Source organism: Micropterus dolomieu, linkage group LG21, assembly GCF_021292245.1.
Source record: "Micropterus dolomieu isolate WLL.071019.BEF.003 ecotype Adirondacks linkage group LG21, ASM2129224v1, whole genome shotgun sequence".
In the NCBI taxonomy this organism is placed as follows: domain Eukaryota; kingdom Metazoa; phylum Chordata; class Actinopteri; order Centrarchiformes; family Centrarchidae; genus Micropterus; species Micropterus dolomieu.
In genome coordinates, this window is record NC_060170.1 from 19,521,513 (window position 1) to 19,532,359 (window position 10,847).

Sequence of the window (10,847 nt, forward strand, 5' to 3'; positions counted from 1 at the left end):
GATTGCCATCGTCAAGTGTGTCAGGACAACTACCACGTTCGCTCTGCTCGCATCAACACCTACTGGTGCTCTGTAAACGGACAGGCCCCAGACAACTCTGGGTATCTGTTTGGGGGAATATATAGCCCCTCTCTGCTGAACCCCCTCACCAATGCCAAAAGCTGCCCCCCGAACTTCATTCCAGTAAAGTTTCTCTCAGATGGCCAAGTGATCTGTGTGAGTAACGACTATGAAACTGCCACCAGATACTCAGTACCATTTGGAGGCCTCTTCAGCTGTCAGTCAAGCAACCCATTAGCAGGGTTCCAACGTCGCTGTCCTCCCAAGTTCAGTCAGCACCTCGCTACAGTGAGCGACGGCTGTGAAATTCTTTACTGTGTCCAGTCAGGACTGTTCACAGGTGGGCAGCTGCTTCCGATCCATCTGCCTCCTTTCACTAAACGTCCTCTTGTGAGCATGCAAGCCACAAACACGGTCCTTGTGATGACTGAAGGAGATAAGAGCTGGGTCAGAGTGGGGCAGACCAAGGCGTGGAAACTGGTCAAACCAGAGGAAATCAAGGACATTTTAAAGAAGCTTAATCCTGAACTGAATCAGATGTCTAGTGGAGAAAAAGCAGGGATTGCCTTTGGTGTGATAGGTTTAATGGTGCTGGTGGTATTGGCAGTACTCCTGGTGAAGAGAAGGAGGAGGCTGTCTGGGTTTAGGACAACTAGAGGCTATGAGCAAATACGTGGAGAGGTTGACAGTCAGGAGACACAGCACGATGAGGCTTAAAAAACCCCACACTGCTTAGAGGCTTGGCATCCAGAGAGGTTAATCTGGAGTGACAAGTTATTGTTCTTAACTTTCTTGTTGATTGTCATGTTAGGGGCATCTCATGGGAGTGGAAAATGTTCAAATTTAAGGGCTCCTAGTTTGAATCAGTTTGACTTTCCATTAATTATTATTCTTTTGAAATGTCTATGAAACCAATTAGTAATTGATATTTAACAACTGCTATGGGAAGTAAATGTAATAGTTTTAACAAAACATTTATTGGTAGGCATTTTTTCCTGATAGCAGGATTAGCGCTTTAAGATGTGTTTAGCATAAGTAAAATGCATTTTGCACATGCGAAATTAGACAATGTCAAATTATGTTAGATATGCGCTGAATGGTACATTTTTATTCCATTTAAGAATGTGAATGCTGGCTGACTTTGTATCAACGTACCATTCATAAAACACGTAATGTTTTATAAATACGTTAAAAGATAATTCATTAGAATTTTGTGAAGATTTGTCAAAACATGAATAAAATAAGCATTAAATTTAGAAATTATTATTTTTTGTACTTATTTTTTTGTCATGTTTTTAAAATTGACAGGATTTAAAAATTTATGTCAATTAAACTCTTATGTGCTGCATTTAACTACAAATTAAATTAATATAAAACAACTAAATGGATCGTTTTTTTCTCACTTACTCTGCTTTCAAATGTAGAAGTTTGCATGTTGGGTTGGAGAATGAAGTGAGAGAGAAATAGTGTGAAACAGAACCAAAACATACTGTAGATGACAGACAAGTGCACCCAAACTTTCCCAGTGTGTGCACTGCTGTAGAGTAAAACAAAAACGCTTGACTTTTTTAATTTTTTTATTATTATTTTTTTTAAACAAATCAAGGCTATGGTGTTTGTCGTCACACTGCAAAGTGGTCTTATTTACTTATACTTGTACATGTTTAGGCAGGTTCTCACTGACTTCTGCATTTTACTCTTGGGTGGACTGTTTATTATCAATTGCAGTTAATTTCGACACTATGAGCTTTCATCACCCGAGCATGCAGTGACTGAGAAATCACATCTTTAAATCACTTAAACGATAAGATAACATAAATCACATAACTGCTGTATATGAATGCTGTATATGATTTATGGCTCTTACCAAAACATCTTCTACTATAGGTTTATAATATTGCATTTAACTATATGGCTATGTTATACTGTGAAGTTATCTTTTTTGTGATAGAAAATAAGTTTAGGCATAAATAAGTAAGAGAATTTAGGTGAAAACCTTAGACAGGGCTAACTGAGTTATTTCTTCTGTTAATAAGTAGCCTGCAGTATATGTACTTTGGGTAAACAAATTACTTCATCACAGAAAAGTGAAACCTCATCCTTCCCCTCCATATATTAAACAGGATGTTCTTGTTTGTCATATGATACACTGCATATGAGGAGGCGGAACCTGGCTTGAACTTTATATTCAGTTGTCTCAGCCCTTTCTGACACAGTCATCATGAAGGCAGCAGTGACCCTCCTAGCTGTCTCTCTCCTTCATGTCTGCTCTTCAGTCCCTGTTGGACGCCCCACCAACTGGCTCAGACAATGTCGCGCCTCCACCAACCTCTCCATCACAGCACTGGAGGTGTTGCCAGGCGGAGGCTGGGACAATCTCCGCAACATGGATATGGGCCGAGTCATGAACCTCAGCTACTTCCAGTGCCAGACCACTGAGGATGGGCTCTACCTCATCCCAGATGAGGTGTTTGTCATTCCCCACAAGGAGACGGGTGTGGAGACAAACTCAGAGATAATCAACTCCTGGCTGGAGCAGAAAAGCTCTACATCTCACTCCATAAATGCAGACATATCCTTTCTCCCAGTGCTGAATGGGAAATTCTCTACAGAGAACCAGAGGATGAAAACCCATCAGGTCAAAGACTCTTCAACTACAGCCAGAGTGCAAGTAAGTCTTTAATTTCCATAGTTTGGATGAATACAATAAAAAGCACATATATTTGTTACTACAATTGTGGATCAGGAGCCAAATAATGTCCCAAATCTTTTTTATGTATAAAAAAAAGTAATACCATTGATTACTTATGTATTTGGTTAATAAAAAAATGTTAAAAGTGAGTTGCCTAAAATATTTGATTTATTTATAGGCAATTTAACAGAGGCAGTGTACTAAACAAGAATGCCGTAAATGTGCCTGTCTGAGCCTGAAGTCAATGTCTTATCTTTAGTTCCAAATAGATGTTACGGATGTCACCTTAAAAAGCAAATAAGGAAAAGGAATTAAAAATATATAAGTTGAAATAAAAAACAAGAAAAACAACCAACATAATGGCATCTAATTTTTTTCCTTAAAGGTTCGTAACTTCATCTACACAGTTAAGGCTTATCCGGACTTCACTCTGGACGCTCGCTTTGCTCAACAAGCCAAAGAGATAGCTGATGCAATTGAAAACAACCAAACAAGGAATGCAAACTATCTCTCAGAGAAGATGGTGCTGGACTATGGAACCCATGTTATCACTAGTGTTGATGCGGGGGCTACTTTGGTGCAGGAAGACTACCTCCGTTCCTCATACGTGTCGGACAGTGTGGCAGAAAGTTCCTCAATCAAAGCACAGGCAGGGTTAAACTTTTTTGACAAACTCAAGTTTGACATAAGCAGTCACAGCGCCCAACAGAGCTCATCACTTCAAACGTATCAGTCCAACATTCAGTACTCTCTTATCCAAAGCCATGGTGGCGGCACACCTTTCTATCCTGGCATCACTCTGCAGAAGTGGCAGGAAAGTACCAGGAACAACCTGGTGGCTATTGATCGGTCAGGATTTCCCCTGCACTACTTTATAAATACCAACACCTTCCCTGACCTACCACAGCCTACAGTTGGCAAAGTGGCTGTTACAGTGAGTCAGGCCATAGAGCGATACTACAAGGTCAACACGCGGCCTGGATGTGTCAACATCGACTCCAAGAACTTTAACTTCCAAGCCAACGTTGATGATGCATCCTGTGAGGGCCCCGCTACAAACCTCAGTTTTGGTGGTGTTTACCAGCAGTGTATTCCCCTTAGCTCAGATGCAGGTCCTATATGTGATGCCCTGGCCCAGAAAAACCCTGAAACTGGTGACTTCTCCTGTCGTCCGCCTTACTCCCCCAATTTACTGAGGTCAGAAGAAAGACAGCAGGGTTACACTACGTATGACTGCTATGATGAAACCTACAGTTGTGGGTTTCTTGGGTTTTTTGATTGCCATCGTCAAGTGTGTCAGGACAACTACCACGTTCGCTCTGCTCGCATCAACACCTACTGGTGCTCTGTAAACGGACAGGCCCCAGACAACTCTGGGTATCTGTTTGGGGGAATATATAGCCCCTCTCTGCTGAACCCCCTCACCAATGCCAAAAGCTGCCCCCCGAACTTCATTCCAGTAAAGTTTCTCTCAGATGGCCAAGTGATCTGTGTGAGTAACGACTATGAAACTGCCACCAGATACTCAGTACCATTTGGAGGCCTCTTCAGCTGTCAGTCAAGCAACCCATTAGCAGGGTTCCAACGTCGCTGTCCTCCCAAGTTCAGTCAGCACCTCGCTACAGTGAGCGACGGCTGTGAAATTCTTTACTGTGTCCAGTCAGGACTGTTCACAGGTGGGCAGCTGCTTCCGATCCATCTGCCTCCTTTCACTAAACGTCCTCTTGTGAGCATGCAAGCCACAAACACGGTCCTTGTGATGACTGAAGGAGATAAGAGCTGGGTCAGAGTGGGGCAGACCAAGGCGTGGAAACTGGCCAAACCAGAGGAAATCAAGGACATTTTAAAGAAGCTTAATCCTGAACTGAATCAGATGTCTAGTGGAGAAAAAGCAGGGGTTGCCTTTGGTGTGATAGGTTTAATGGTGCTGGTGGTATTGGCAGTACTCCTGGTGAAGAGAAGGAGGAGGCTGTCTGGGTTTAGGACAACTAGAGGCTATGAGGAAATACGTGGAGAGGTTGACAGTCATGAAGGAGAGAGGGAGACACAGCAGGATGAGGCTTGAGAAAAACACACAGCTTAGAGGCTTGGCATCCAGAGAGGTTAATCTGGAGTGACAAGTTTTGTTTGAAAATTCCTTGTCGATTGTCAGCCCACAAATCACTGTCATGCATCCTACAGGAATGAAAAATGTTCATATGTTTAAGGGCTCCTAGTTTGAATCAGATGGCCTTTGCTTTAATTATTATTCTTTTGGGATGTTTATGAAACCAATTAGTAATTAATTTATTGGCTTTTTTCTAGTAACCAGATGTGTACCTTGCATTACCAACTTTAGACAATACCATATTATGTTAGAGCTAAGAAACATTTACAGCAATCTGCCTTTGAACAGAAAATGGCACAAAGCAGAAGTGATTGCCAAACGCAACAGTGAACCAATACTGCCCTCATAAGGCCAATGTGCACAATGCCATGTGTTACGGCTGTATGTGTTTCCTTGTACCGTTTGTCTCTTTTCCTCTTCTGTCCTGTATTTCTGCCCCAGATGTGCTACATTTGTTAGCTTAATGAACCAAACTGACCTGGGAATGATGACCTCATGGCGTCCTGCGCCATTATCAGAACAGAGAGGCTTGTGGGAATGGGTAATGCTGGGCTTTTTCAGTTTATGCTTTTGGTACTCTAGATTTATTGTTTGTGTGTCTTTATATTAATAAACCATAGAATTGTTTTTTTTAAAGGTGTTTCTTTGTGGTTGGTTTGAGTCAGTATTGGAGTGCTTTTTGCAACATAGAACTGCCTAAGAGTGTGGCATAACGCATATAGTATTTAAACATTTTTATTGCCAGTTTAAGAACTTGAATACTTTGTATGTCTTTGTTCATAAAACATTTTGTACTTCATAAATATTTTTACAGATAACATTTTGTAAAGCCCTTTTTTCAACCTGAATAAAATAATCATGGGATTAAAATGTGAATTTTTGTACATTACTTTTTGTATCACACCAATAAAATTGACAGGATTTTAAAATGTATGTCAATTAAACATTTCTGCCCGGTAACTACTAATTAAAGTACTGTAAAACATTTTAATGGACTTATGTCTTTGTGCGTATATTGTACTTATGCTTGGTATGTCTCTGTTCATGCCAATCATTAGTAACACCCTAAATCCTCTGAAGAAACACCTCGCTCAGGGGCCACTTGAAGTGATCAATCTTACCCACAGCAATACATAAATACATACCCACAAACGCAAATGCATCCACTCTGGGCGAAGATACAGATTCCCCAGGATAAAAACTAACAGATACAAATTTTCCTTTGCACCCACGGCAATTAATGCCCTAAATTTGCACTGAGCTTGAGCAGCTGCTCAGAAGCATCCTACAGTGTTGAGGCCACCATTTCAGCCTTTTGACACGAACAAATAGATGAATAATGAATAAAAAAAACACCACAGTAAATCATGGTTAAAAAAATTAAAAGTATCAAATTATTTTAAAACGATAATCAGTGTTCTACCACAAATTGACCTCGCAACAGGCCTCTGTGAGGTGTATAAAAAAATATTTTTACCTTGTAATCTTAAATCTTTGAGCTAAATCCAAACGCTTTTACTTTTAACTTTTCATGGCAGAAATTATATTTATACTGTAATATTGAGGCTAGTACATAATGCAAAAGTCACATTTGAAGTAGATCTCACACTAGGTAAACGTGCATAAGTCTGTAAACGTGGCACCAGAGCACAAACTGGCTCTCTAAATAAATCTGGGTTGAAAAACAAATCTTCCTCTTTGTCATGCTGAAGGAACATTTTGCAGAGAGTGCAGAGAGAGACTTTAATCTTCCCTGGCCATACGGAGAAAACCACCAACATTCCACCCACATACATAAATAGACAATGGCAAAACTGACCTCATGGTGTTGGTAAGGTTATCGGTACACAAACAGTCTGGTTCAGACGTTGTATTAGACAAAAACACACACAGTCACTCCAACAGACATACACACGTGTACACTCGCACGCACATACATGCATATACACAGCCATTTCCCGTAAAGGGTGCTCATACCAAGGTGCATCTTTGCTCTCGTGACTATACAAGAATCTCCCTCCCCCACACATGCACGTGCACACACACAGCTGTGAGGGATTCATAGAGCTGGGTCATGAACATGAAAACAAACCCACTCATGCTGAGGAAATTACTAATGCTTAGGGAGGGAGAGAGAGAGAGATACATAGCCCTGAAGCAGGGAAACTCCCTCTTCGGTCTTTTTCATAAGGCGGCGGACAGACAAAAGAGTGCTCCCAGCAGGCTTTCAGCTCAGCCAAAGCTCGCTCAGCCGTGATTTCATTTCCAGCAGGATGAAGAATTTAGATTAGTTCAGTTTGCAGTTCATCATATACAGTGAGCTGTGCCATCGATGGGGTTAGCAAAGAGAGGGAGGCACGATTGTATTTTTGTGGCTATTAAAATCTGGAGAGGAATTTTAGTGGGCAGAGAAAGCTACAGTCTGACAACCCTTAAAAGAGGACGAGGACACCATCTGAAGGACGATAAATATAATGCAGTCCAAGGTAAGAGTGTGTGTCTCCTCTTCTATCTCTGTTGTGCACGTTTCTAGAGTTGACACAACATCTGTGGCAGGATTACTCCTGTTTATAAAGCAGAGAGGATTAGAGGCTCATCTGCATTCACCGTGTAACACACATAATTCATCTTCCATTATTAGATAGTTTGCTATCAGCAACAACTCTGCAGTCTTCTCACTGGTAAATCTGTGGAAATTACTTTTGACTATACAGCAATTACAACGGGCATAGACTTCACTGACTACTGTCTCATTTGTCACTTTCACATTTAGGCAACCATGCAGGGTGGAGGACACCAACGGAGCAACTTTGTCTTGTTTATATTGGCTTTACTGGTCACATTGGAGGTCTGCAGGGTCCAGGGCTGTCGGGTCGGCTCAGGCTCAGAGTGTGAGAAAACCCCGTTCGTCCCGGGCCACAACCTGGCAGGGGAGGGTTTTGATGTGGTGCGGATGCGTCGAACAGGCGCATACGTCATCAATGTCAAAGGTCATCTGGTTGACAACCACACCTGTACACTGTGTCCAAATCGCTTCCAACAAGGCCAGGTGAAAACTGTAAAACTCAATCTTCTCTTCTCACTCTTCCATGGTGCCTTCAATCAGTCTAAATTCCCTTCATCTAATTCCATTCACACCACTTTGGGCTCTTTTTTTGCTCCTTCTGCCCACTGTTTTTCCTCCCTCTGTACTATTCCCCACTTCCTTTAACTATTTTCTTCCTCCACCTGCATCCTGCCTTCTCTCTCCTCCTCAGATTCAGAGGCTGCCAGCAGCAGTGCTCGACTGGCGTCCCTTCAGTCGCTGCAGTAAGCAGCTTTCTAGTGCTCTCCACCACTCAGTGGACTCCCTGCTGCGCAGCTCCAACTCACTGGTTAACAACAACTGGGGCCTGGGTTTGAGTTTGGAAAACATTGGCAAGGCAGTGCTGGGAGGAAGCCGCTCAGACTTGGCAAAGTTTGCTCGTTCGCAGCACAGTGTGGACAAGGCCACTTTCGCCATCCACGAAATCAGCTGCACCTACTACAGGTAAAGAGGAGTGTGTGTTTATAAATTGTGCTGATTGTAATGATATTGTATTTGCTGATTGATGTAGTTTCACTGGAATTAATAAATTAATCTGACTGACATTCAGCACCAAAAATATGTTCTCATGATTTGACGAAAGGGTTGCAATGAATGTTTCATGCAGATACATATTAGAGGATGTGAGGATTCTGGTTTTAAGTCTTTTAAATGTGGATAAATATGGATATTATTATCGATACATTAATCAAAATTTATTAATAAGAACAAAATTTGCAGGTGGCTCAACAGATGCAAGTTGTAAAATTAATATCTGCAGGTACTCGCTCATAATTCTTTCCTGACACCCACTGCATGTAAAGAAAGCAAATGTATTAACATATATCAGTCACAGTTTAGGATGTTAGCTGGCAGATGTTTCTGAGGTTGTGAGGAAAAATAGACAGAAATGAATTAACGAACACAGGGTCCACAATGAAGCCTTTTTTGCGACGTTACAAGCTACGACAGCTTAAGTTGAGACCTTACGGTGAACCCGACTGTTTATTCTATGAGTCAAGATCATATTGTCACTGTGTTATGGTTGAACTCCACGTGCATTTTGTTTTTTCAGCTACAGGCTGGCTGATCATCCCCAGCTGAGTGCAGAGTTCACAAAGCATCTGAAGAGACTCCCACAGAGATTAAATACAAGCCAGGACAGAGCCCTGTATAGACGGCTGATAGACACCTATGGAACACACTACATACACCAGGTCAGGCGGTTGACACAATCTACTTTTCCTGTCTTTTATCGTGTAGCACTTACTCTGCAAAATGTCTTTTTGGAAGGTTTGCACTTTGGAACAAGTACAAAATAATGCTGAAGATAATGACAGAGTAGGTATGAGGAACCTTGTTGCTCATAAGCCAAAAGGGAGTTTTCAGCCTTCATTTCATCATTTGTTTGCGTCTCCTAGGTCCAGCTTGGTGGTAAGGTGAGGCGAATCACCGCCTTCAGGACCTGCCTGGCCACACTGAAGGGCTTCTCCGAGACTGAGGTCAAAAACTGCCTGAATGCTGAACTCCGAATGGCTCTTGGTTTCCTCCCTGCCAATGCATCCTTCTCCAACAAGTGTGACAACCTCCTGAAAGGCAACATGAGCATGGGCTTCTACCAAGGCTTCATGACCCATAAGATTGAGGTTATCGGAGGGGAGAAGTACTTCCCTGACATCCTCTACCAGCAGGACCCATCTGAAGCTTACCACAGCTGGATGAACAGCCTCCACGACAATCCTGATGTGGTTTCTTACGCCATCTTCCCTCTGCATCATTTAGTGGAGGACTCCGAGATCAGTGATAATCTCAAAAGCACTGTCACAGAGTATATTAAAGAGAACCAGCTGAAAGAAGACCAGCTTGGACTCAAGAACTGCTCCCCGACTCCCAACCTGGACCATAACTGCTGTCCTCTACGTGCTGGCAGAGGAACTCTCAGACTGGAGATGCACCGAGCTGCAGGTTTGAGGGCGGATACCTTCACGAAGACGGACGCCTTCGTGAAGATCTTCTACAACGGCATATACGAGGAGACTGAGACGGTGATGGACAACAACGACCCAGTGTGGAATGCAACTTATGACTTTGGATCAGTGGAACTGGGTCAAGAGTTGAGGTTTGAAGTCTGGGATAGAGATGTACTTTACAATGACGTAGCGGGCAGATGTGTTGTCTTTCCTGAGCGAGGAACTCACTCTCTAAGCTGTCAGCTGAGCAAAGGAGTTCTCTATTTCACCTACACCATCAAATGCGACGCTCATTTGACAGGCTTCAGGTGTGGACGATACTCCCCCAATGCTGAGTAGATTTGTTACGTGTTAATCTAGATTTTAGTGTTGTCTTGACACATGACGTTAAACTTTCAAGTATCAAATTTTTTTTATTGTCTCATTTCCCTTGCATTTTAACTGCAGACATTTGTCAGCATTTTTGATGCCAAACAAACTTCCACTTCCCTCACATAGATTTCATTATGTACATTTCTATAAGAGTCCATCCAAGGAAAAAACATAGCTGTCAGCCCTTTTCTATGTAAATGTCATGTAATGTTGCAGTATAAACTAACAAAAGTCAAAGCCCTTGTGAATCCAAAATAAAGTGGTTTTGATTTAGGGTTTTTTCTTTTTTTACTGCTGAATGTCACATTGAGTTGTCTTACGTCTGATGCAATTCCATTTATTGATAACGCATTGATAACCACAAGGGCTACACACACGCTCAGCATTTCTATAAACGTACTCATTCAAGCAACCTTTAATTTAAAAGGAATAAATTCTCAGGTCATTTCAGAGAAACTGGATTAAGTCATTCCAGTCTCTAGATCTAAATATCATTAAACCTTGAAGTTGCCATATTATGCTCATTTTCAGGATCATAATTTTATTTAGGGGTTTAATTTTCAAAAAACTACATATTTTTGT

At 41.8% G+C, this 10,847-nt stretch overlaps 3 protein-coding genes across 3 annotated transcripts in view; all 3 read left to right on the plus strand.

Annotated features, from left to right (window-relative positions):
* Positions 1-777, plus strand: part of LOC123959870 (macrophage-expressed gene 1 protein-like) — a gene marked incomplete at its 5' end in the record, with an annotated part of 1,374 nt that extends 597 nt beyond the window's left edge. The window contains one exon of the mRNA XM_046034185.1: positions 7-777. Within this exon, the coding sequence (XP_045890141.1) occupies positions 7-777 (771 nt within the window). The remainder of the gene's footprint in view (positions 1-6) is intronic.
* A 1,504-nt stretch (positions 778-2,281) lies between these two features.
* On the plus strand, positions 2,282-5,732 carry LOC123960917 (macrophage-expressed gene 1 protein-like). Its single transcript, XM_046035955.1, has 2 exons — positions 2,282-2,731; positions 3,138-5,732. Exons 1-2 carry the CDS (start codon positions 2,282-2,284, stop codon positions 4,815-4,817), a joined length of 2,130 nt encoding a protein of 709 aa, XP_045891911.1. The 3' UTR covers positions 4,818-5,732.
* A 1,269-nt stretch (positions 5,733-7,001) lies between these two features.
* prf1.5 (perforin 1.5) lies at positions 7,002-10,538 on the plus strand. The gene is made up of 5 exons (XM_046034729.1): positions 7,002-7,345; positions 7,633-7,908; positions 8,117-8,388; positions 8,999-9,140; positions 9,345-10,538. Exons 1-5 carry the CDS (start codon positions 7,334-7,336, stop codon positions 10,230-10,232), a joined length of 1,590 nt encoding a protein of 529 aa, XP_045890685.1. The 5' UTR covers positions 7,002-7,333; the 3' UTR covers positions 10,233-10,538.
* Positions 10,539-10,847: the final 309 nt, after the last annotated feature.

Bases quoted from the DNA above. Each gene is read 5' to 3' on its own strand.
- LOC123960917 (XM_046035955.1), top strand. From the start codon at position 2,282: ATGAAGGCAGCAGTGACCCTCCTAGCTGTCTCTCTCCTTCATGTCTGC. The intron at 2,732-3,137 runs GTAAGTCTTTAA...TTTTCCTTAAAG, and splicing joins CAACTACAGCCAGAGTGCAA to GTTCGTAACTTCATCTACAC.
- prf1.5 (XM_046034729.1), top strand. The intron at 7,909-8,116 runs GTGAAAACTGTA...TCTCCTCCTCAG, and splicing joins ATCGCTTCCAACAAGGCCAG to ATTCAGAGGCTGCCAGCAGC. The intron at 9,141-9,344 runs GTCAGGCGGTTG...TGCGTCTCCTAG, and splicing joins GAACACACTACATACACCAG to GTCCAGCTTGGTGGTAAGGT.